This window comes from Pseudochaenichthys georgianus, chromosome 13 (assembly GCF_902827115.2).
Source record: "Pseudochaenichthys georgianus chromosome 13, fPseGeo1.2, whole genome shotgun sequence".
Taxonomy (NCBI): domain Eukaryota; kingdom Metazoa; phylum Chordata; class Actinopteri; order Perciformes; family Channichthyidae; genus Pseudochaenichthys; species Pseudochaenichthys georgianus.
Window position 1 is genome coordinate 32,096,580 of NC_047515.1, and position 25,911 is coordinate 32,122,490.

At 37.6% G+C, this 25,911-nt stretch overlaps 2 protein-coding genes and 1 long non-coding RNA gene across 4 annotated transcripts; 2 read left to right on the forward strand and 1 right to left on the reverse strand.

The window, feature by feature from the left end:
- The first annotated feature begins 57 nt into the window (after positions 1-57).
- Positions 58-1,663, forward strand: LOC117457916 (uncharacterized). Its single transcript, XR_004553376.2, has 3 exons — positions 58-205; positions 999-1,143; positions 1,386-1,663. It is a non-coding gene; the product is annotated as an uncharacterized lncRNA (long non-coding RNA).
- LOC117457915 (ion channel TACAN-like) lies at positions 774-4,503 on the reverse strand. The gene is made up of 12 exons (XM_034098190.2): positions 3,947-4,503; positions 3,623-3,741; positions 3,349-3,465; positions 3,151-3,210; positions 2,947-3,042; positions 2,747-2,836; positions 2,488-2,553; positions 2,110-2,171; positions 1,935-2,027; positions 1,699-1,763; positions 1,370-1,438; positions 774-1,118 (listed from the first exon to the last, which is right to left on the reverse strand). Exons 1-12 carry the CDS (start codon positions 4,007-4,009, stop codon positions 1,005-1,007), a joined length of 1,014 nt encoding a protein of 337 aa, XP_033954081.1. The 5' UTR covers positions 4,010-4,503; the 3' UTR covers positions 774-1,004.
- Positions 4,504-4,715: 212 nt separating this feature from the next.
- gdpd1 (glycerophosphodiester phosphodiesterase domain containing 1) lies at positions 4,716-25,252 on the forward strand. Of its 2 annotated transcripts, none has more exons than XM_034097715.2 (11): positions 4,716-5,081; positions 19,738-19,909; positions 20,989-21,031; positions 21,311-21,446; positions 21,893-21,938; positions 22,496-22,617; positions 22,947-23,036; positions 23,324-23,457; positions 23,661-23,720; positions 24,075-24,126; positions 24,429-25,252. In XM_034097715.2, exons 2-11 carry the CDS (start codon positions 19,774-19,776, stop codon positions 24,561-24,563), a joined length of 954 nt encoding a protein of 317 aa, XP_033953606.1. In that variant the 5' UTR covers positions 4,716-5,081; positions 19,738-19,773; the 3' UTR covers positions 24,564-25,252. The 2 variants fall into 2 exon arrangements, with proteins under 2 accessions (XP_033953606.1, XP_033953605.1); XM_034097714.2 differs by having other exon boundaries at positions 4,718-5,081; positions 19,760-19,909.
- The last annotated feature ends 659 nt before the right edge of the window (positions 25,253-25,911 follow it).

Consider the following 25,911-nt stretch of genomic DNA (forward strand, 5'->3'; position numbering starts at 1 on the left):
CGTGTTTCAATTTGGGTCGGTCCACCTCGACATTACCTAACATCGAACATGCGTGCTAAAATAAATAGCAGTCGAGGTGCAGCAGAGTAAGGGTCAGGGTTATAAAATCCAACCAGGCACCTCAGACTGGAGTAGTATCCTCCTCAATTTAAAGGGTGTTGTTGTTAACAATGCCAAGGACACTGGTTAAATACTCCAACAACCAGTGAGTATTCCGCCTGCATACATGCGCAAAGTATTAACTAGCCTATTCATATTATTTCCTTAAATAAAAGTACAATACATTTTATATTAAAGTCATGCATTTAAAAGTGCATGCAAATGTTGTGAACACGAACCCCAAAATCAGAATCTGAATAAGGTGTATTGTAGGTTTCCACACATTTGCTTTGGTAGACAATACACTACTTACATTTACAAAATAATTTAAATATTTTTCAAACCACTGCCAGTCAGTTAGTGTTATATTTATCATTGGTGATTTTATTATATATTTTTTTAAGTTGTAGCAGGTGAAGATGGAGCTTATTTTAATTACTTTATCAAGAAATATGTTGTATTACAACACAGGGAGAAGAAAAGGCAAATGAAACCTAATGAGATAGAATAAGATGTACTTTTTTAAAAACCCTCCACGGTAACTCATCTTTAACACGCCCAATTTTAAATGAACCATATATAGGCAGGAAAAGAACAAAAAGCTGCAATCAAACATATTCAGACACATGTCAAAATACATAAAGTACAAAGAAGTAGTACAAAACTGCTTCACAGAGGGTGGAATAAATGCTTTATTGGTTTGGCTTTTTCTATGAGAGTGATTTGACTAACTATGCAAAGTCCAGGACATTGTGGAGCATAATTTACCTTTAATAAGTATTGATAAGACACAACGTATTCGCAGATAATGTTAATGAAAGCAATAATGACAATGTGAGCTTCACATTCGGAGATCAGCAATTTAGACCGCATTTGTAGACATGTTTTTCCTATTACAGCATGTATCACAGACTCTTAGTTTTCTGATTCCTGCTCTTGACCTTGTGACGGACCACAGCAACAGTGGTGAAGAAGTTTCCCATGAACAGAATGAGGAAGCAGAGACCACACACCATGACCTGGCATTAAGACATGAATACATGAGTAAGCACAAAATATTTAATTCATCATCATTTTTCTTATTTTATGAATGGGGAACAGGTGAAGAAGAAACTCATTTATAGTAGGCATCTTTGACTAAATTATAACATGCCATGTCGATAATATCATAAAATTAGTTCATGCAGTTTAGATGATGGATGAATGCATTGCAAATCTGCTTTTATAAGCTTTATAAGCAGGTATAAAGTGAGAATAGGTGAGTACTGACCTGCCATTCTTTACAGTCTGGGAGCCGCGCCATTCGGAAGAGAGAGAGGCTATTGAAGAGCTGCCAGAACTACAAGACAAAACACGAGGACTTCAGGATTTATCTTGTAAAAAGTAAATGAATTGATTTGCAGCTGTACAAACACAGACACGCTAAAGCTTAAGCTGTTATTCAGATAACCATCATCCTAAACTTTGTCCCAAATTGTGCCTAAGTCTAGAATGACATCAGCATTTTCCATCAGATTTTTTTATCCAGCCATGACAAAGCATACTTTTTTAAGCTTAAGCTCAGTTGTGAATCATCTCAGTGTCCAAGACTGTACTCACATGACCAAAAAAGAGGAAGGGCAACAGAAACGTCAGCCCTTTCCACATCCAAGATTGAAATCCCTCTGAAAACAGAAAGCAGAAGAGTTTAAATTGCTAATGCATTTGATTTCTACATCTGTTTATTACAGCAGTGACAATAAGCAGCCCCAGACATGCCTGGGGAACATCCATATTAAAGTATGATGTGCTTCGCTGAGTGTATTGTGTCCTTGGCCTGTTACAGTGTCCCTCACCTACGGTCAGATCCATGTTGTGTCTTTCTCCCAGAGCTCTTAACCTATAGAGACATCCGCTCTGATAGTAGCACTGTAGACACTGGACAAAACCTGTAAGTTACAAATGAAATGAGTCAGTCTTTTATTTATTTATTTTTTAATTATAAATGTATTTCAAGTAGGTAGACCTTACTTTGATACAAGGAGTAGGCAAGGAACTGGTTCCTGAATGTCTTGTACAAGTCCCCTTCTGGCCTTGGTGAAAAATAGAACAATAAGTAATTACATAGAAAAAAATAACAGTAATACAATGCAAAAAGCGTGGGGGGCATTTTCACAATGTGGTAATTAGGCTTTTTTTTCTTTTTTAAAAAAAATGTACCTACAAAAGGCATGGTAAGTTTATTTATAACACATTTCAACAACCAGGCAATACGGCTATACATAAAACATCAAAAGCATTTAGACAACGTGTAAATGAATGCGATGGAAACCGAGTATAAAGGTTTTTGCAATATACACACAACAAAAGGATGTCCAACATTGAATAAGAAAGGTATGAAATACTCACCATGTTAGCATTACACCCGAAAAAAAAGCTGAGATGTAGTGGTGAAAAACCCACCAGCCTTTAATTCTGTGATGCAAGATGCATTGTATTATATATTTTGTTGTTTACATTTTTCTGTTTTACTGTAATTTACTTAATCACTACAAATATGATGAGTTGCTATAATTAAAGTTAAAAGGTCAGAGAGCTGTCAATATGTTTTATTCATGAAAATTAGTCATTATTTTTTGAAGATGGTTGTAGGGGTGCTAGGACTCACCTGGAGCCGTTGGTGATGAGGATACTTTCCCTGATGGTTAATGTACAATAGTACCAAACCAGCACGAAATTGAGGATTGCATCAAGGAATCTAAAGTCGGGGACAACAGACAACGGATTGATTTAGATATGAGGTACATGCATTGTCCGTATAATAAACTCATGGTTACTGACAAGGTAGCAGAACATGCTAATATTTACCTGTAGCTCACAAAGAAATAGCATACAAAGGAGAACAGCAGCAGGATGACTGTGAGGTACAACTTGAACTTCTCGTATTCATCTTTGTAGGCAAATCTGACGAAGATAGGACAAATTCAGACCTCAACATATAATATAACTAATGAAATGTGTCATGGATTTTGGGAAATAAGGAATCTTTCGGCTTAGAAATGTGTTTCTTACTTTGACTGCTTGCTGAGAAGAGTGACATTCACATTTCCAAGAACCAGACTGAGGTACAATCTGAAATATGAAAATGTATCATATTATTTTTCTAGTGTAAATGTACATTAAGGTAATAAATGCAATTGATATGTTTTTACAGTTATGAATATCAATCATAGCAATGAGTTCAACTTGTGTTTTAAAAAAGAAATCCACCCGTTTTTATTGGGAAGGAATGCTTCCATTTCAGAGAAAGCATTTGGTCGCGTCTTTATCTTCTCATTTATTTCGTTCAAGGGCTTTGCATCTTCTTCTGATGGTCCTTTGCTGCATCTGATGGATGATATAAGTGAGATATGATTGCCAGGTCTGTTACATTGACACAACGCACATTTTGTGTATGTGTGTGTGATCGAGCGGTTGTACTTATCTGTATACGTCACCATAAATCTGTGACCATACAGATGTGTTTGTGTGTGTGTAAACTTACCTTTTCACCAGGGAGGATACCTCCTTCAGCCTTCTGCGCTGACTGGAAATGGAGGACGAGCAGTTTTTTTGTAGTTTGGAAACTTCTTCCAGTTTTTGTAGGTACATTCTGTGTGTCTCCTGGAAAAGAAGAACATGGGGACATCAATAACCACTCATATTTACATCACAAGGCATTTATCTTTGTTAACTTTAGGGATTTTAGAAACATTACTCATGTGGTTTGAGTAACACAACAGGAGGCAAACATATGTAAATCATGATTTAAACGGCGGCTCTGTGTGAACAATCTGATACTTTAAACTTATATTTGTAATTTTCTTACCTGAAGTTGCTTATGGTCTTCTTCCAGGCGTTCCCACTCTTCCAGACAGACTTTTAAAGACATTTTGTGGACACTTTTTCTTTCAAACTACACTAAGAGCAAACCCATACACACTGAACTTCTGCTTTGACCACCAAGAAATTCCTGGCACATAATGCTATGTTGAAGTGATTCTCTCCATAGACGGTTTATTGCATAAAGTGAACTTTGACTAGTGCGGATGTGCAAGATTTTGTCTTGGACATTGCTCTGTTGAAATTCTCTGGTTATCACATTGTTCGGTTATCACTCACAGTGCTAAAGGTGAAGCGTTATTATTGGCTATACCGTACCGTTGCAAAGACAGGAGGTTCTATATTTCTTTTTTTATAAGATTATATTTCAGCATTGTTGTTTGTTACCTAAAGAGGTGCACATTAGCAGCATCTCGTGGATGCAAAGACTAACTGGTGAGAAACTAACTGTTCTCTCTCTCTCAATTCAATATGCTTTATTGGCATGAATGTCAGGTGAACATTATTGCCAAAGCGATTATTTTTTCTCTTTCTCTCTCTCTCTCCCTCGTCTCGCCCCCTCTCTCCTCGCTCTCGAGCCTCTCGGCTCTCTAGATATATCCTACCTCTCTGTACATCTCGCTCGTCTATCTATCGGCTACTATGTCTCGCTCGTCTTCTCTGGATCTCGTCTGCGGTCATCCTCATCTACACTCGTCCCCGCAATGTTTTTTTTTTTTTTTTTCCACCCCAAAGATTCCTTTTAGTCCCAGTTTTCACATCACACCATCTTGACAGCAGTCAAAAAGAGGTCTCCTAATATGTATATGTAGGCTACATATGTTTATCTTCGTCTCTCCCTCGTCGCCTGGTTCAGTGCTGCACTCTTGTTTATTAGTGCCGCTTTTATTCTGAAATATCTGTACGGAAGTTCCAGTTTTGTTTTGTTGGTACGCGCATGCGTAAACAGCTGACGGTGGCCGGTGAGTTTTGTGTCAGCTGTGAAGTGTAGATGAGTCAGTTTATCTTCCTACTAAGTAGCTTGCTGCTCATATTCGTGGACATCGATTAGCTCGTACTGGGACTACATAGGTTAGTCTATAAGAAGAAAGAACGTACACCAAAACTATTTGATGAAAAAGGTAAGATTTATAATGTGAGTTATACCAAGGCCCTGCTAAAGTTAGCCTAATGTAGCTACTACGTTGTAGTCAGTGAACTGGTTAACATTATTGTCAGTTAACGGTATTACAATTAAAGGATAGCCTACATCATGTCTTTAATTAATTATGTCATAATCAATTTAATAAATAAATGTAAACAATTTATCCAATGAAAAAGCTGATCACTTGACACCTTTACCTTTAGCCTACTTTACACTGCGGTCAACTCAGCCGTCTCTCGCATTTGCTTGGTCAAATGAGCAGCGCTTCATTTTTGAGTGCGCGATTAATAGCGTATTTACGGTAATCGCCGAGAAGTGGCGCTGACGGTAGTACAAGTGCCAACCCAAGTGCTTATGCTATATTTGATCAATCAATCAATGATATTTGATGAGGGATACAATTATTTTTAGCCATAAGTTCTTAATAAAATTGGTACTGTTGGACTCAGTACATGTTAGACTACTACCACAAATACAATCAAGTACTTTTACTGTGTACTATTTGAGTAATACTCTGTCAAACTCCCCTCCAGAGTACAATAATGCATGTTTTCTGCCCTTTTTGATGAGAGATACAATCATTTTTTGCAATGAGTTCTTAATAAAATCGTAGTTATGAATGTAACTTAAATACGTTTATTTTCTACATATCTTTGCCATTTATTGTCTTGCTTATAATAATGATAATTAGTTATTTATAAATATCATTTTAGAGCACACCTTTGAAATCGACAATCGGGCTCGATATATGGTTAAATTAAAATCAGTAGGCGAGGCTGTAATTTCGCCAGCTGTTACTCTCATGAGCGAGGCAGAACATAATAGTTTTAACATGCCAAAAAGCTGCTGTGTCGTTTATTGCACCTCAATCATTAAAACAAATCCAGAGTTACGTGTTTCTGTACTTCCTCTAAGAAGAAAGGACAGTATCAGAAGAGCTCTGTAGAGGCTTCTCAATACTCACATTTCCCCTCCTCGACTCCCCTCCTCGATACTTAGACCCGCCCACAGGAGATGCGAGCGGAGGACCGAGGAGGGGAACCGAGGAGAGAGGAGGGGAAGCAGCAGACGTTTAAAGAAATGAGAACTCCTCTCCTCTGAGCGGTCATATTAAAGCGACGTCCGTTCATTATTACGTGGCAACAGCTGCATCAGCTGTCTAGTGTTTTGTCATATTTTATAATCTCTGTTAGATCAGCTGAACATTGTTCCCCCACATATTTACTTTGAATTCATTGACAGTGCGGTATAATGAGACAATACCAGGCTACAGATGCGGACACACACAAATATATTTATATAAATATATGCAATTTAAAGTATGAGAGCACTCTCATAATAACGTAACACAATCAGAGACTGTATATATCCCCCCCCCCCCCTCTCTCTAGTCGCTGAAATGGGGAATTGAAATTACGGGCCAAAAGTTGTATTTGCAAGTATTAAAAGTAAGGACATCAAACCAACTGAGACCCGTCTGTCCGCCGCATCTACGCACTGTACAACACACACCTACACACTGTACCACACACACACACACCTACACACTGTACCACACACACACCTACAGCTCCTAAAGCATAATCAGGCTACAGCCGTTGTGTATTTTATTATGTGAAGCACTAAATGGTTTTAGAAAAATATCGACTCTTTGTTTGTAGACATCTACTAAACTAAAGCAAATAAAGAGAGTAGGCCTGTTCTACTGAGTGATATATATTTTACACACTGCTCTGCTTTCTGCACGGGCCTCACAGCTGTTCTCACTGTAAACATCGCGTTGCGATGAAAGCAGGTTCTAAAATAATATCCAGGGGTTGCATGCAGAGCTGTCATTGGCTGAGATAAGTCCGGCCGTGCGTCACGCCTCCACCGTTCCCGGAAATGCATCCGCGGAGGAGCCGTGGAGGAACCATCAGTGTATCCTCGGTTATAGCTCCTCCAGAGAGCCTCCTCGACGCTCGATCCTCGGTCCTCGGTGTGCATTTAGAGAAATGAGACGTCCTTCAAAATGGCGCGCTGAAATTCATTTCCGGGTCACTACCGGAGGACCGAGGAGTCGAGGAGTCGAGGAGGGGAAATTTGAGTATTGAGAAGCCTCTTGTGACTTCAGGCTTGATCGCCGTTCAAATGACAGCGCTGGTTTCCCCAAAAGTGGGCGGGGCTGTAAAGTGAAGTAGATTTACTCTCATCTATTATTCAAAACCATTCTATTTATTCTAACGTAAATTACATGCCAGTGTTTTATCTTTTATTTATTTGTTTTTATTTTAAATCGTATAATGTCTGACTTTTTTTCCGTCTGTGAGGAAAAGAAATGGGGCTCAGAGCCTCAAAATACTGAAATCTGTATTTTTTAAAATCTTTTCCTTCTAATTTATTATTCTTTTCTAAATAACACACTGTTATTTACTCAACAATAACACACAATTATCCTTGTTTTTATTTATTCATTTAATTCTATAATCTTGGGCTTTTTAGCCGTAAATAAAGTCACCGGAAACAGACGGGACATTTTGAGCGATACACACCACAAACCCACTAAACTGATTACCCAAGATCCTCAGCTTGAAGCTTGTTGATTGGATGTTTTAGCCGCAATGCACGCTGGGATATGGTGTTGATATGATATGGATATATGATATCCGACAACGAAAAATAAAATAATACCTAATTCAGAGTGTGCTTGCTTTTCTCTTTGGAAGTCATCACATAACGGCATTGTAATACACGGTTCGGCTGCATTAAATATTACACATCTGCCGTAATTCTTTATTTATAGAGAGAGACAAACAGGAGAACTGCTGCCAAAACTGAATACTTGACGTGGATCATAAATATATCAACAATTAAACAACATCTTCAATTTCTTTTCACAAGATACGTCTCCTTGCAGTATCAATAGTAATTCGGCTGACTTTTATATTTGATCCAATTGGTATATAGATTATATTTACACCATAACGGTGCACAGCTGATAAAAAAGGACTTGTAGTTTTTAAAGATATTACTGATTTTCTTTGAATATAAGAATCTAAATACTGAGTTGAGAGAATAGTCAGGGGATTTGGGTGATGGGAGACACATCTATGGAATCACAATTTCAATAGCTTACTATTAAATGAAGGATAGCCTATGCCTTTCTGTCTGTGATGTTTTACAAATCAGATATTAATGTGAAGAAGTAAAACAAGAGAAATAGTATAGCAATATCCTGTAAAATTATGTAAAAACATGAATAAAATTACACATCTTCAGATGTTATACATAAGTGTCTACACTAATAATACAAAGTTATTATTAGTATGCTGTGTGTACCTTGTGTGCACCGCCTAGTGGTTAAAGCATGTTATTGAATTATTTTTGTTGAATAATCTTATTTGATCAAAACAATATTAAGAGTACATACTTTCATAGGGGGAAAGTAGAAGGTCAATGATAGAAATATAGAATATAAAAAGTCAAGAAGATACTAAGTGATCTCTACAATAAAACAGTTTAGTGCTGGATGTTCAAAGATATTAATAGGAGGATGTGCAAAACAGAAAAACGAATTAACCTTTATTAACACATTAAAAAATACTTTAGGTTAAGGTCTTCTTTTAAACAAGAAAAAAGCTCTGGGGGTATCTATCTACAGATGAATATTAAGCCTGACAAAGTACTTAACGTCTAAAATATTGCTTTCCTGCAATGTTAACTATGTTGAAACACTTATTTTAAATGATATTATACACATTAATTATACTCTTATGTATGTAGATAGAATAAGAAATGTGCAGAATATGACAGTTTAATGGTGGAGGTATACAGTACACACATATTGATAGATGTCTGTTGAGGAACCTGCGACCCAAGTTGTGTATAAGATCAATACACCTTAGAAAACCTTGAAATCTTGAAAGGGATATGCAAAATAGCCATTATACAATTTTTAATTAACTATTAGTAGAGAATAACGAGTAATGAATATACTTTATAAAGATCTGCAGATAAATGTTTAGTCTTCTCAAGCACCAACTATCAAATATCTCTCCTGATTGTTGGCACTTGACAATCACCTTCCCTGAATTGTATTCAGGTGTAACTAAAGTCTGCTTTAAGGGTTGTTTATATTCCACATCATTAATCAGAATCTGCAAAGTAACTAAACTAAATGTAGTGGAGTAAAAATACCAGGTTAACCTCTGAATTGTAGTGGAGTAGAATAACAAAGTAACAATGAGCTGTCGTGTGGGTATATATTAATGCTGCCCATTATGGATACAAGCGATTTTCACCCATTTAGTAATTACATGTTTTAAATGTGTACACACCAATGTGTTTCCTATCGCCTAAACCTCCAGGGCTGTACACAGTTTAATACTGTCAACTTCTACATTTGGGAAAAAACGTCTTTTAAAACTACAATTCCCAGTAGAGACGTGCCATAGAGAACATGTTGCGAAACACAATAGCCAGCATGTGTAGTTCTGGTGGGGCGTTGGAGTCCAGTTTTGAATAGTCTGCCGTGGTTTCGTTCCATTTCAAAGAGCTTGACGCTCGGCGTAACCTTGGCGCAACATCACGGGGTTTGTCAACGGACTGTAGTCCCAAACGATAGCTGGGGATTATGGGTAGTGTAGTCAATCAATCAATCAATGTTTATTTATATAGCCCAATATCACAAATGTTACATTTGTCTCAGTGGTCTTCACAGTGTGTACAGAATATCAGTATGACAATACGACACCCTCTGTCCTTAGACCCTCACATCGTACAAGGAAAAACTTCCAAAGAAAACCCAGTTTAAAGGGAAAAATGGGAGAAACCTCAGGGAGAGCAACAGAGGAGGGATCCCTCTCCCAGGACGGACAGACGTGCAATAGATGCCGTGTGTAAATTGAAAAGATAATACATTTGCAACATAGGTAGTCCAAATGTTTGGAAATGCATGTGTGTATAATAGGAAGATGAATCCACGAGGATATCCATCCAGGACCTATGATCCAGGACCACAGCCACGACTCAAGATCCAGCGCTCGCGATCCAGGACACAGGACCGCAGGATCATCCATGACTCCGGATCCCAGCGTATATAGACACCAAAAAGAAAGACATTTGGGGAAGCTGGGTTAATCGGAACATGAGTGTACACGGGTATAGACAGAGAGAAGGAAGAAGTAAGATGTCCCCTGACAAACTAAGCCTATATCAGCAAAACTAGGGGCTGAATCTAATCAGCCCTAACTATAAGCTTTATCAAAAAGGAAGGTCTTAAGCGCACTCTTAAAAACGGATAGGGTGTCTGCCGCCCGAACACAAACTGGAAGCTGATTCCACAAATGTGGAGCTTGATAAGAAAAGGCTCTGGCTCCCATTGTACTTTTAAAGATTCTAGGAACAACCAACAACCCTGCATTCTTGGAACGCAATGCCCTAGTAGGACAGTAGGGTATAATGAGTTGTTTAAGGTAAGATGGCGCCTGCCCATTAAGGGCTTTGTAGGCGAGAAGAAGAATTTTAAATTCTATCCTGTGTTCTATAGGGAGCCAGTGTAAGGCAGCCAGAACAGGAGTAATGTGGTCCCTTTTCCTAACTCTGGTTAGTACACGAGCCGCAGCATTTTGAATCAGCTGAAGCGACTTGATTGACTTCTTGGTACTCCCTGATAATAAAGAGTTACAATAATCCAGCCTAGAAGTAACAAATGCATGGACTAGTTTCTCTGCATCGTTTTGAGGCAAGATATGCCTGATCTTTGCAATGTTACGTAGATGGAAGTAGGCGGTCCTTGAAATTGATTTTATGTGGGCGTTAAAGGATAAATCCTGATCAAATATAACACCAAGATTCCTTACAGTCTCACTGGAGGCCAAATTAATGCCATCCATAGTTAGTATGTCTTTAGATAATTTGTTTCGTAGATTCTTCGGGCCAAGTACAATAACTTCAGTTTTGGTCGTGTTTAACATCAAAAAGTTTAAGGTCATCCACGTTTTTAAGTCCTTAAGGCAGTCTTGAATTTTATTTAGATGATTAATTTCATCAGGCTTGATTGATAAATATAGTTGAGTATCATCCGCATAACAATGAAAGTTTACAGAATGATTCCTTATAATATTGCCTAACGGAAGCATATATAATGTGAACAAAATAGGTCCGAGCACTGAGCCCTGTGGCACTCCATGGCTAACTTTGGTTTGCGTGGAAGATTCATCGTTAACACGTACAAACTGAGAGCGTTCAGATAGATAGGACCTAAACCAGCCTAAAGCAGTTCCCTGTATGCCAACTAAGTGCTCTAGTCTTTGCAATAGGATATCATGGTCGATAGTATCAAATGCAGCACTAAGATCGAGCAAAACAAGAATAGAGACAAGTCCCTTATCTGAGGCTATTAGAATATCATTTGTGACTTTAACCAGAGCTGTCTCTGTGCTATGATGTGTTCTAAAGCCAGACTGAAAATCTTCAAATAAATCATTGTTTTTTAAGTAATCACACAACTGTTTTGCGACCGCTTTCTCAAGAATTTTTGAGAGGAACGGAAGATTAGAAATAGGTCTATAGTTGGCTAAAACCTCTGGATCGAGGTTGTGCTTTTTAAGAAGCGGTTTTATCACTGCTACTTTGAATGATTGTGGAACATAGCCTGATAATAAAGACATATTCATAATATTTAATAAAGAAGTGCTAATTAATGGAAAAACTTCCTTCAACAGCTTAGTTGGAATTGGGTCTAACATACACGTTGATGGTTTAGAAGAGAGAATCATTGAATGTAATTGTTCAAGGTTAATGGCTGAAAAGCATTCTAGTTTACTATCTAGTGTAATATTAGAACTTACGATTCCGGGAGCTGTTGATAACACTATACTGGTCGAAGGCAAGAGGTCATTAATTTTGTTTCTAAGAGTAACAATTTTATCGTTAAAAAAGCACATAAAATCATTACTACTGAGTGCTAAGGGAATAGAAGGCTCAATCGAGCTGTGGCTCTCTGTCAGCCTGGCTACAGTGCTGAAAAGAAATCTTGCATTATTCTTATTCTCATCTATTAATGAAGAGTAGTAGGCTGCTCTCGCTTTACGCAGTGCTTTCTTATATTCATTGAGAGTAATATGCCAAATTAAACGAGATTCTTCAAGTTTAGTGGAACGCCATATCCTTTCAAGTTGTCTAGACTTTTGCTTTATTTTGCGGGTTTCGGCATTATGCCATGGAGCTAATCTATGTTGTTTTATTTTCTTCTTTTTCAAAGGAGCAACAGAATCAAATTTTATTCGCAACGCATCTATAGCACTATCAACAACATGATCAATTTGGGGTGGTGTACATTTTGTATAAGTTTCCTCCCCTACATGCAGACATGCTATCGAGTTAAGTATTGGTTGAATCTCTTCCTTAAATGTGGCTATAGCACTAACAGATAGGTTTCTGCTGCAAGAGCTTTTGACTAATGCTTTGTAGTCTAGTAACAGTACTTCAAAAGTTACTAAGAAATGGTCGGATAAAGCAGGATTATGCGGTTCGACTAATAGTTGCTCAATTTCAATACCATAAGTCAGAACAAGGTCGAGAGTGTGATTATAACGGTGGGTTGGTTTATTTACACTCTGACAGAAACCAACAGAATCTAATATAGAGTTAAATGCAACAGTAAGGCTATTTTTATCATCGTCAACATGAATATTAAAGTCACCTACGATAATTACTTTGTCTGTTTTAAGAACCAAAGTTGATAAAAACTCAGAGAATTCTGATAAGAATTCTGAATAAGGACCTGGTGCACGATACACTGTAACAAATAAGATTGGCTGCAAAGTTTTCCAGGTCGGATGCGTAAGACTAAAAACGAGGCTTTCAAAAGAGGTATAATTACATTTTGGTTTAGTATTGATAAGTAAACTTGAGTCAAAGATTGCTGCAACTCCACCTCCTCGGCCCGTGCCTCGAGCAATATGAGTGTTGACATGGCTGGGTGGAGTGGCCTCATTTATGCTGACATATTCTTCATGTCTCAACCAAGTTTCAGTGAGACAGCATATATCAATATTATAATCTGATATTAAATCATTTACCAATATTGCTTTAGATGCTAGAGATCTTATGTTTAAGAGACCACATTTAATCTTCCTGTTTTGTTGCACTGTAGTAGTTGTTACATTTACTTTTATTAGGTTATTATGTATGACACCTCTATTAGGTTTTACCTTAAATTGTCCTTGGGCAGACACACACACCGCTAATATTGGGTATTTTATTGGGTTCGGGATTCCTATGGGTGACTGCCTAGGAGAGAGCGCAGAGAAGCGTGTAAGACTGCGACTCTGCCTCCTGGTCTCAACTCCAGTTTGTCATGGATTACGTCCACAAAGCCCTGAAATGTTTGCCGAAATGAGATCTGCACCTTTCAAAGTAGGGTGAATGCCGTCTCTCTTAATCAGACCAGGTTTTCCCCAGAAGGCTGTCCAATTATTTACGAAGCCCACATTGTTTGCTGGGCACCACCAAGACAACCAGCGCTGAAATGATGACATGCGGCTATACATGTCATCATTGATCAGATTGGGGAGGGGACCAGAGAAGATTACGGTGTCCGACATTGTTTTAGCATAACTACACACCGACTCCACATTAAGTGTAGTGTCTTGGGCCATCCTAAATCTCGAAATGTCCCGTCTGTTTCTGGTGACTTTATTTACGGCTAAAAAGCATGCTAAAATGCCCAAGATTATAGAATTAAACGAATAAATAAAAACAAGGATAACTGTGTGCTATTGTTGAGTAAATAACAGTGTGTTATTTAGAAAAGAATAACAAATTAGAAGGAAGAGATTTTAAAAAATACAGATTTCAGTATTTTGAATCTCTAAACCCCATTTCTTTTCCTCAAAGACGACAAAAAAAGTCCGACATTATACGATTTAAAATAAAAACAAATAAATAAAAAGATAAAACACTGGCATGTAATACGTTAGAATAAATAGAATGGTTTTGAATAATAGATGACAGTAAAATCTACGTCACTTTACAGCCCCGCCCACTTTTGGGGAAACCAACGCTGTCATTTGAACGGCGATCAAGCCTGAAGCCACAGAGCTCTTCTGTTACTGTCCTTTCTTCTTAGAGGAAGTACAGAAACACGTAACTCTGGATTTGTTTTAATGTTTGAGGTGCAATGAACGACACAGCAGCTTTTTGGCATGTTAAAACTATTATGTTCTGCCTCGCACATGAGAGTAACAGCTGGCGAAATTACAGCCTCGCCTACTGATTTTAATTTAACCATATATCGAGCCCGATTGTCGATTTCAAAGGTGTGCTCTAAAATGATATTTATAAATGACTATTATCATTATTATAAGCAAGACAATAAATGGCAAAGATATGTAGAAAATAAACGTATTTCAGATACGTTCATAAGGAACGTAACCTGGGAGAAAACATGTTTCTAGAAGATATGTAGAAAATAAACGTATTTGAGATACGTTCATAACAAACGTAACGTGGGAGTAAATAAGTTTCTAGCTAAACGTAATTGAGAATGCAGTTTAGTTCTGTGGGAACGTAATTTTTAGGAGACAGGGTTGACCCCTGAGTACAATAATGCATGTTTTCTGCCATCTTTGATGAGAGATAAAATGATTTTGTGCAATAAGTTCTTAATGAAATTGGTACTGTTGGATTCAGTACTACTTGGACTACTACCAAAAGTACAATCAAGTACTTTTACTGTGTACTTTTTGAGTAATCCCCTGTCAAACTCCCCTCCAGAGTACAATAATGCATGTTTTCTGCCATCTTTGATTTGAGATAAAATGATTTCGTGCAAAAAATTCTTAATGAAATTGGTACTGTTGGATTCAGTACTACTTGGACTACTACCAAAAGTACAATCAAGTACTTTTACTGTGTACTTTTTGAGTAATCCTTTGTCAAACTCCCCTCCAGAGTACAATAATGCATGTTTTCTGCCATCTTTGATGAGCGATAAAATGATTTTGTGCTATAAGTTCTTCAAGTAATTGGTACTGTTGGATTCAGTACTACTTGGACTACTACCAAAAGTACAATCAAGTACTTTTACTGTGTACTTTTTGAGTAATCCCCTGTCAAACTCCCCTCCAGAGTACAATAATGCATGTTTTCTGCCATCTTTGATTTGAGATAAAATGATTTCGTGCAATAAGTTCTTAATGAAATTGGTACTGTTGGATTCAGTACTACTTGGACTAGTAGCGCAAGTACAATCAAGTACTTTTACTGTGTACTTTTTGAGTAATACTCGTTTAAACTCCTGTCCTGAGTACAATAATGCATGTTTTCTGCCATCTTTGATGAGCGATAAAATGATTTTGTGCAATAAGTTCTTCATGTAATTGGTACTGTTGGATTCAGTACTACTTGGACTACTACCAAAAGTATAGTCAAGCACTTTTACTGTGTACTTTTTGTGTAATCCTTTGTCAAACTCCCCTCCAGAGTACAATAATGCATGTTTTCTGCCATCTTTGATGAGAGATAAAATGATTTCGTGCAATAAGTTCTTCATGTAATTGGTGCTCTTGGATTCAGTACTACTTGGACTACTACCAAAAGTACAATCAAGTACTTTTACTGTGTACTTTTTGAGTAATCCCCCTGTCAAACTCCCCTCCAGAGTACAATGCAATAATGCAATAATGCATGTTTTCTGCCATCTTTGATTTGAGATAAAATGATTTCGTGCATGATTTTGGTAGTAGTCCAAGTAGTACTGAATCCAACAGTACCAATTACATGAAGAACTTATTGCACAAAATCATTTTATCGCTCATCAAAGATGGCAGAAAACATGCATTATTGTACTCAGGACAGGAGTTTAAACGAGTATTACTCAAAAAGTACACAGTAAAAGTACTTGATTGTACTTTTGGTAGTAGTCCAAGTAGTACAGAATCCAACAGTACCAATTTCATTAAGAACTTATTGCACGAAATCATTTTATCTCATCAAAGATGGCAGAACACATGCATTATTGTACTCTGGAGGGGAGTTTGACAAAGGATTACTCAAAAAGTACACAGTAAATGTACTTGATTGTACTTGTGCTACTAGTCCAAGTAGTACTGAATCCAAGAGTACCAATTACATGAAGAACTTATTGCACAAAATCATTTTATCGCTCATCAAATATGGCAGAAAACATGCATTATTGTAGTCAGGACAGGAGTTTAAACGAGTATTACTCAAAAAGTACACAGTAAAAGTACTTGATTGTACTTGTGCTACTAGTCCAAGTAGTACTGAATCCAACAGTACCAATTACATTAAGAATTTATAGCACAAAATAATTTTATCTCAAATCAAAGATGGCAGAAAACATGCATTATTGTACTCTGGAGGGGAGTTTGACAGGGGATTACTCAAAAGTACACAGTAAAAGTACTTGATGGTACTTGTGGTAGTAGTCTAACAAGTACTGAGTCCAACAGTATCACTTTTATTAAGGATGTATCGCTAAAAATCATTTTATCTCATCAAATATAGCAGAAGTTTTTGTTCTCAGGAGGGGGAATTTGAGAGTATTACCCAGAAAAAAGACAGTAAAAGTACTTCATTTTATTGTACTGAGTCAAACAGTGTTAGTTTTTTTAAGAACTCATGGTAAAAATAATTTGTATCGCATGAAGCAGAAAAAACATGCATTCTTTGCGTTAGTGCCGCTTCTCAGCGATTACCGTAAAGGCGCTATAAATCGCGCACTCAAAAATGAAGAACTGCTCATTTGACCAAGCAAATTTGAGAGACGGCTGAGTTGACCGCAGTTACTTTACTTACTGTTTTACAAACTGCTCTGTATATAAAACATGGCTGTATGTTGGAATTTACACAAATATATGTTGCTGTTCACATTCAGTTCCAACATTTATGTTTTTATTTTGCCTATTTTTTAACCAGCACCAGCAAGTAGTCATCATCTTTCAGACTTCACTTTGGCCATTAGGCTTGTTTGAGACGAGCTGCGGCTCGCCTCGAAAGTAGACGAGAATAGCCGATCGCAGCCGGGGGAGGTCTCAAAAAGCTCGCCTGAAGTCGGACAGCGCGGAGTCGTCGTCGTCGTCGTCGTCGTCGTCGTCGTCGTCTTCTTCTTCTTCTTCTTCTTCTTCTTCTTCTTCTTCTTCTTCTTCTTCTTCTTCTTCTCTCGGTTTTTTGGCAGATCGCAAACAACTTTAAGGTGCATACCGCCACCTCCGGAGTCGGCTTGACTCGGTTTGTATTTATAAAGAATGCACAAATGTGTTTAATCGTTGATGTCAGATATGTACTAAGTACATACATTTGTTCCTGCTCAAGATTAGATTCAACTTTATTGTTATTGCACATATTACAGGTACTGAGACAACGAAATGCAGTTTAGCTTCTAACCAGGAGTGTAAAACGCAGTAAAGTGAAAAGTAATGTACACAATCTACAGAATAAAATCTAGAATGAATTTAATGATGAATAAACAGTGAGGGGTATGAATACACTAGATATACACAGCAGCCTGTGAGTAGTATGAACAGTGTGTATGAATATGCTAAGATATATAAAGTATGAAAACGTTAAGCAGTGCAAGTAGGCTACAGTATAACATATATAGATATTCATTTCATGATGATAAACTTTGTGGAACAATGATGAAAAATGTGAGAGTTTCATCCGCAGCACGGGGTAAAAACCACCAATGAGTGCTCAGCTCGTGATACCAGCGAGTCGTTTCCCATCAAGCATTTCGCTTCCGCAGCCCGTGGAGAGAAACTGCGCCGCCTCGCCTCGCCGCGCCTCGCCTCGCCTTTCAACGTCTCATGTAGGCGAGCCTCCAGAGCAAGGCTGAAGTCGAATAGTCCATTTAGCTTAGGAACCTTCATAAAGGAGTGAAATGACCCGGAAGTCCCTCAGTGGCAGCCATGATAAGTGCCGTTCGAATTCTCTAATGATGAGAATGATAGGAAAGGAGGTTTCAAACTTCCTTTATAACCTCCTTTAGCTTAGGAACCACTGGACCTCCCTAACCGACAGGAGAAGCGAAAATGCTGCCCCACAATGCCTTGCAGCCGCAGCATTTGCCGTCACTCAACAGTCGGCCGTTCACGGAAACAACCGATTATGACCGAGAAATGATATCATGAAAGTTACGGTGCTTATTAAGCTTTTTAAAACATAGGTGGTAAGTTGCCAAAGTGCTTTGTTTTGAACGTTCATCAGTATTATACTCAAAAAGAGAAATATGAACGTTAGTTTTCACTGAAATTATCAAATAAAGTCAACATTTCAGTCTTTACTGAGCTGTGTGGGGTTTGTTCAACTTTTAAAAGATGTTTGAATGGTGATATACACAGTGATAGATGTTAAGGACTAACGTTTATAATAAATACATCTGTATTGATTTTAAGATCTTTAGTTCATACAATCATACGTATTGGGATCATTTGTATTAACGTGGACCGGAGGGAGAGGGCGACGAGCATAAATTTCATTTTCCTTTTTTATTTCAATTCCAACTTTGGTCATGAAGAATATGTTTCTCTGTTGTCCACGTTCATAAAGCAAAGCAGCAGCATCAGAGCACGGTGCAGAGTCTCAAGATGAGTTCACAGTAGTCCCTCGTTCTTATTAAACATCCATGTTTGTAGTCCGCTGTATAGGAAACTGTAGTTTCCATGGTTTCCCCACAGCAGCAGACGCACATTCAGGACGTCCGCTGGCGCATCAGAAACACGTCGGATAGTGAAAGTGCATTCGGATTCTCTAAAGTACCGCAGTCTCTTCTCCTAAGTCCTTTTGAATTCTCCTATCCACTATCCCTTAACCCCGTGACGTTTCACTCAGAGGTCAAGGAATAGACGATAGGGTTAGAATTTAGGAGCTGATTTTTAAACTATCCGACTGCAGCCCAAGTCGGACAAAATGACTAACCATCATGCAACGCACTAGCAAGACGTGTGCAAAGAGCAGCTCAGCTGGGACCTTATTTTGGAAAAGTTATGCATTGAAATCAATGGAGAGAGAAAGATTATCTTTCGATCCCGTTTGAATTGTGCCACAAATTACACATATGATGTTTGTCAATTTAAAAGATAATTTTACAAGTCAAAAAAATTAAAATGTGTCGTAAAACTGTGAAGTAACACTTCTTTTGTGTGAAACCGCTCAATGAACTACATCTCCAGTCTCGCACCACACACCAAGACGGCCGTCACGTTGGCAAATTTCACTTATTTCTTTCAGAATGAGGCGCAAAGTATTAAAAGAGGTGAACATCACTACAAGTCTGGGCATGTTGAGAGCTGTACATACACAAAAGGGGAGTTAGTCGGGACCGGGATTCTGGGATTTGTAGTCTTTCTAGTTGCGTATTTTTCATAGTCTTATATTTCAACAGTTTTACCACAAACTGACTTTTTTTACATGGAAATGATTATTTAAGATTGACAAACATCATATGTGTAATTCGTGGCACAATTCAAACGGGATCGAAAAGATACGTTTTCTCTCTCCATTGACTTCAATACATAATTTTTCCGAAATAAGGTCCCATGGACCAGAAGTAGATGGGCGTGACTTCGCCACTCTATAGGGATGTTGTTTATTGAATAATTCAACATGCCACTCAAAGTCAATAGGATTGTGTTGTTTGTTTTGCAGCGTGCTGACAGGAGATGTGTGCTGCTGTGTATGTCCTGTCGACGGTAACGGGCTATGTGCTCACCTCTGCCCTGCTGATGAAATGCCCAAATCTTTTGCACCGTAGGAAACGAGAGCCTTTTCTCAGCAAACACATTTCCCATCGAGGAGGTGAGTCTGTGATGAACATTATCAGTTTATTTGTATCTTTTACTAAAAAGATACAATACGAATAAAAAGGTTGCAAAAAGATTCCATGACAAATTATCCACAGATCCTCACAAAATGTGCAAATTAATAGATACCGTACGAATACTTCAGGAAATGATTTTGTTTACAAAGATGAGTGTAATTTCGATCTTGAGCCTCATGATCATGATTTGGGCCTATGCCTGTCAATTTTATAACTTCTCTCGTCTGAGTGCAGTATATCATAAACAGTTTTACTCGTACACAGTAAAACTATGTCCAAAGTTCATTGTTTGGCTACTTCCCCAACCTATGCTTATGCTGTTGCCAGTTTGTTTTAAGATGTATGTGTTTGGTTATGTATGTATTACTCTGCTTTCATAAGACAGTATTTTTGTGTATGGTATGCTGAAGCAAGGCAAGGCAAGTTTATTTATATAGCACCTTTCAACACAAGGCAATTCAAAGTGCTTTACAAAAAACAAAAGACATTAAGAAAATGGCATTTAAAATCAGTCATTGAAAAGAAAAGATAATAAAATAAACATTAAAAGAAAAAATACATGGATAAAAGTTACAGTGCAGTTTAAGATGTGAATAGTTGAATTAAATTAAAAGCAGCGGCAAAAAGAAAAGTCTTTAGTCTGGATTTAAAAGTAGTCAGAGTTGCAGCGGACCTGCAGGTTTCTGGGAGTTTGTTCCAGATATTTGGAGCATAATAACTGAACGCTGCTTCTCCATGTTTAGTTCTGACTCTGGGGACAGAAAGATAACCAGTCCCTGAAGACCTGAGAGATCTGGATGGTTCATAATTTAGCAGGAGGTCAGAAATGTATTTTGGGCCTAAACCATTCAAAGCTTTATAAACCAGCAGCAGTATTTTGAAATCTATTCTTTGACACACAGGAAGCCAGTGTAAAGACTTCAGAACAAGAGTGATGTGATCCACTTTCTTATTGTTAGTGAGAAGTAGGCAGAAGGCGATATTTAACTGTGGGTATGCAAATGTAAAGAGTCAAGACAACAATAGACCATGCTTAGTATTTACTTTTTCATTGCAGGTGCGGGTGAAAACCTGGAAAACACGATGGCAGCTTTCAAGCAGTGAGTAGAAACAAAAGTCACTATGACAAAGCTCTTTTTGACTTTTGAGCTGGTGACTTTTTCATGTGATTGTGGGAAGTTTGTGTCATCTGAGTTTGATTGTGACCACAATCTGATGTCTGTATGTCTTCACCACACTCCAGCATACAGGCAGTGGTGCCTTAGATAACCGTTTGAGACATAAAGCCCGAAGGTTACTAACGGCTGCGATTAGAAACTGAACTGCTTGAATTTTATGTGATAAAAGTCAATGTCGTGTGTGTGTGTTTGTCCATGCAGCGCTGTAGATCTTGGCACGGACATGCTGGAGTTGGACTGCCACCTGACCAAAGATGAACAGGTAGTGGTGTCACATGACGCCAGCTTGCTGAGGGCCTCTGGCATCAACGCCCACATCTCAGACATGACCTACGCTGTGAGTTACTGCTCTATAATATCATCGCTTTCCTTCACAAAAGAAAATCTTAATGATAATTTAATTGAATAATGGACATTTTGGAAAAAAGTTGATAATGTTAATAGTAGCATTTGTAAGCCATTTTTCTATGAGCTCCTTTTAACATGTTTATAAATATAGTATACATATATACTTTAGTATACAAAGTGTACGCCAAAAAACACATCAACTCTATCCATTTTCTTTTTAAATGTGTGTAACTGAAGGTTCACATTCTCTCTGCTCTTCGGCCTTGTTGGACAGATTTGGGCTTTTTACATTAATCTTGCTTTGACGTGTCCTTGCCTTCCTGCCTATTTTTTATATTGACATTCATTTGAACGCAATCAGTCACATCCATCACGCCCCCCTGTCTATAGGGTATATTTCTTGTTTGTTCATCACTGACTGTGTGCTCTTTGCAGGAGCTCCCTCCGTACCTCTGCAAGCTTGGTGTGACTTTTCAGAGAGGTGAGCATCACAAACTGATGGCTGGTGTAATTAATACAGAGTTATCCCTGCCTACATACAGAGGAATATCAGCAACTTCTGTCATTACTTTGTTACTCAGAGTTGTGCAGTCTGTTCTCATCCACTGTTCCTACTTATACCTAAGAGAAGATATTTACTATAATTTGCATATAACATAATCTAGGGCCAGGAAATGCATGGCTACCTGGACACAGTGCTTACTGTATTTTTCCCAAAACACCATCTACTCCTAAACCTATCCAAGTTGTTGTTTGGCCAAAACAGCTTCTGCACTAATAAATAATAACCAGAATTTGTTTTACAACATGCTAACTGGTGTATTAGGATACGTTGATGTGTCCATGTAACCAAATATACGTATATTGTGTTTATCCCCTGCAGAAGCATTTATAATTACAGGTCATTTGACTTTGTACAGATAATGCAGATTGTGTTTACACTGTCAGTGTGTACACATTTACCAATATGTAGCCCCAGCCTCTGTCTGGAGTATAATCTGAGGCAGATTGTGTTTTTGACTTGTCCTTGTCTGGCAGAGTGTATCTGCGAGGGGGGAGAGGACAAACGCATCCCTCTACTCAAGGACGTTTTTGAAGCATTTCCCCATACCCCTGTCAACATAGACATCAAGGTCAACGACGACAGGCTCATCAAGAAGGTCTGTGTGTGATAAGACTCAAACCTTCCTATACAACAACTTTAGTTTTTTTCTCTCTTTTTTTTGTTTGTCAATTTCCCATGCTATTTTTCATCGAACTGAATGAGCTATTTACAGATGTTATGTAGTAATTTTTGTCCTTAAAATGGAATGAGTAGTTTCCTCATTGTAAATAAAAAGGTGAACATAAACAGGCTGATTATAACACTAACTTCAAAGACTATGCACCTTAAAAGTACATTATGGGATGGCAACAAAACCTTTCTTCATCATGTTTCACACATGTCTGCTATGTGTTTCTGTAGCTACAACTTTTCTAATTCTTGCAGGTCTCTGAGATGGTTGTTAACTACGACAGAGAGAATCTGACGGTCTGGGGCAACGCTAGCAACAAGATTGTAAATAAATGCTACACAGAGGTACATTTACATGAGATATAAAGTGTACTGTACATTATCCTCAGTGTAGTCAATTCATGGAATAGATCTCCTTTAAAAAAAAAAAAACACTATTATTTTTATCTACTGTAGGCCTATAGGCCGTATATTGGCATGGATAAGAGAGAATGAAATCTACACTTTACAATACAAGAAAAATACTAAATCTGCTGTAAACTGTAGAGCTCTGTATTTGATATTATATCAACCAGTAGTGAATGAATTAAGGGATTGAACATGAATCCTGGTTGTGTGTTTGTGTTTTGCAGAACCCGCGTATCCCAGTGTTGTTCAGCCTATTCAGAGTATTGCAGCTGTTAGGCCTCTTCTACACCGGCCTCCTGCCTTTTGTTCCCCTCAAGGAGCAGTTTCTGGAGATCCCCATGCCTTCTATTATTACCAAGTAGGTATACACACATAAAAACAAGTTATTTCAGCTTTTGGCTATATTTGACCTAAAATAACCCGTAATGCAAAGCGCATTAATCAGATATAAAAATGTATTACCACGGCTGCATTTGAAACATTTATTTTTTTCTTGATTCTGACTGTGGCAAGTACATCAGAGTGTTTAACTTTCTGACACTTTTTTATGTGATTTTGCAGAATAAAGGGTCCCGACAGATTAACGAGGAGTCAGAGATTAATTACCTGGCTTGCAGACACGTAAGTCTCTCATTTGTCCTATCATTTGAAATCCATCTGTCTTCTCAATTCTATCGTCAGAGTTGCAAAATCTTTGGGTATTTGTATCACACTACATTACATCTGTAAACTAGTGTATCTTCACTTTTTCTTTATGTAGGCCTATCATTGTATTTATTTCTCCCTCGTTGAACAGTATAGTTTTTTTTTTAGAAATGCTGGTACAGGGACACTGGGAAGAATTACGACGCCTCATTACATAATAATACACATATACATTACTGTGACCATGATTAATGCAAGACATTTACAACTGCAAAACTAAACCTATCTTTAGCTTTGCTATATTTGCAGTTTCTATTTTTTCTCTTGCAGTTTGCTGATGAGAAAGACTCTGTTTCAGCATCTTACTGACAGGGGAATACAGGTAAAACCGCTGTTACGTAGCTTCTCTAGTAGTTCTTATAACAGAAAAACCTCTGAACACAAATTATTGAATTCTTTGTGGATGCAAATTGTGTAGGGGTAATGATAAGGAGTAGCTGATGCCTATTAAGTCAATTTACCTTTATCTTATTATTATTTACTCCAAACCCTTCTGCTTACATTAAAGGTCACCTATTATGCAAAATGCACTTTTTCATGTATTTTATACATCAACATGTGTCCCCTCTGTGTAAAGACATTCTGAAAGTTTAAGTGAACGTGAACTCCTGCCTGTGGTTTCAGGTGTACATTTGGGTGCTGAATGACGAGGAGGACTTCCAGAGGGCATTTGACTTGGGAGCCACAGGAGTTATGACAGATTTCCCCACCAGGCTTAAAGAATTCCTGGACCTGAATGGCATATCTAAGCCCCGGTGACCTGCCAACATCTACCTTACCTCCCCCCCCTCATATGTGATTAACCTACAATCTGAGTCCTTGCTAGCCAGCCCCCTCCTCAGTGTTTCGCAGTCAGGCTCTGCATACTGTACTGATCTGAGGAACCAGCTGTTATACTGGTGACACAAACATTTAATTTCAATCTTATAAAACACTCTGCTTAATATTATTATCTACCTAGAGTTTTGTTCTTTGCATATTTTGTGCAATTTACAAACAACACAATCTAAAGTTTATTTTAAATGGGACAAAATGCACATCAAACTTCAGTTTTTGCAAGTCTTATCATCCTTGAATTTCATAACAAACTATTTTATGCGTTACTAAAGTCAAAATATAATTTCGCCTTTTTCCAGTCTTTCAAGTAAATGACAGTTTGCAGTAATATTTAATGTTAATTTACCAGCAGCTTTAGAATGTTTTTAGGTACAATGTATTTCTCCATGTTCCTATCAGACTGTTGATTACATGCAATATCCAAATTGTAAGTATTTGTCAGATAATCTTTATATGTGACCTGATGCAATCAAAAATGTGCTACTAGTCAAATAAAGACAAAATGGTGCAGTATGACTAATGAGTTGGGTCATGCCGCTGACCCTTATTTAAAATTCAGAGGCACAATCATTTTATCAGCGGACTGCTCTTTAAATAAAACTTTATATGTTGTTTTTTGTAATTGTGTTGTGTTTTAAGTGTAGTTTTTTAGTCTCCAGATTTTTCTCTGAACCATATGAATTGACTGATTTTGCACAAAAAGGATTATCTCGTTTTGTAACTTTAATTAATGAGGATTGCCTTTTTCACCTGTGTTATTAAGATCGTAAACAGAATTGAACTTAATATATACATTTTTTATGTATGGGATTTAAAGCATATTGTAAATATGGTAGATATGATAAGTGTTGATTGATTTTTCTTTTTACACTTAACATTTTAAATGTATTTAAGACCGCAGCTATTTACTGTGTGTCACAGTCAGAAAATCAAAGATGATTTGGGATTATTCTAGTCCAAATCTGTGACCTCAGAGAGTGACGATCACTAAAGAATGTAGTTTTGGTTGAAAGTACTGTATATTGTTCTGTATTTAAAGTAAAAACATTATTGCTGCTTTATTTTCTATATTGTTGGGTATTTTATGAGTGCTGTCTGAGTGGTGGAAGTGAAATCTGCACAGTGGTTTGTCTGATAGGGAAGATGTGTGATCTACCTATCAACAGATCTTACATTAATGAACATTTTTGATATATTTGTCCTGTGCTGTAGCCTACTGAGGGAACATTTGTTGTGCAAACCTAAATAATTATTTGTTAATCTGCGTTGT

What these genes read in the sequence shown, in the direction of transcription:
- LOC117457915 (XM_034098190.2), bottom strand. Translation starts at nt 4,009, where the DNA reads ATGTCTTTAAAAGTCTGTCTGGAAGAGTGGGAACGCCTGGAAGAAGAC. An exon ending in CTCATCACCAACGGCTCCAG is followed by an intron (nt 2,554 to 2,746) that starts GTGAGTCCTAGC and finishes CTTGCATCACAG; the next exon opens with AATTAAAGGCTGGTGGGTTT. An exon ending in CCTTCCTCTTTTTTGGTCAT is followed by an intron (nt 1,439 to 1,698) that starts GTGAGTACAGTC and finishes TTTGTCTTGTAG; the next exon opens with TTCTGGCAGCTCTTCAATAG.
- gdpd1 (XM_034097715.2), top strand. Translation starts at nt 19,774, where the DNA reads ATGTGTGCTGCTGTGTATGTCCTGTCGACGGTAACGGGCTATGTGCTC. An exon ending in TCTCAGACATGACCTACGCT is followed by an intron (nt 21,447 to 21,892) that starts GTGAGTTACTGC and finishes TGCTCTTTGCAG; the next exon opens with GAGCTCCCTCCGTACCTCTG. An exon ending in ATGCCTTCTATTATTACCAA is followed by an intron (nt 23,458 to 23,660) that starts GTAGGTATACAC and finishes GTGATTTTGCAG; the next exon opens with AATAAAGGGTCCCGACAGAT.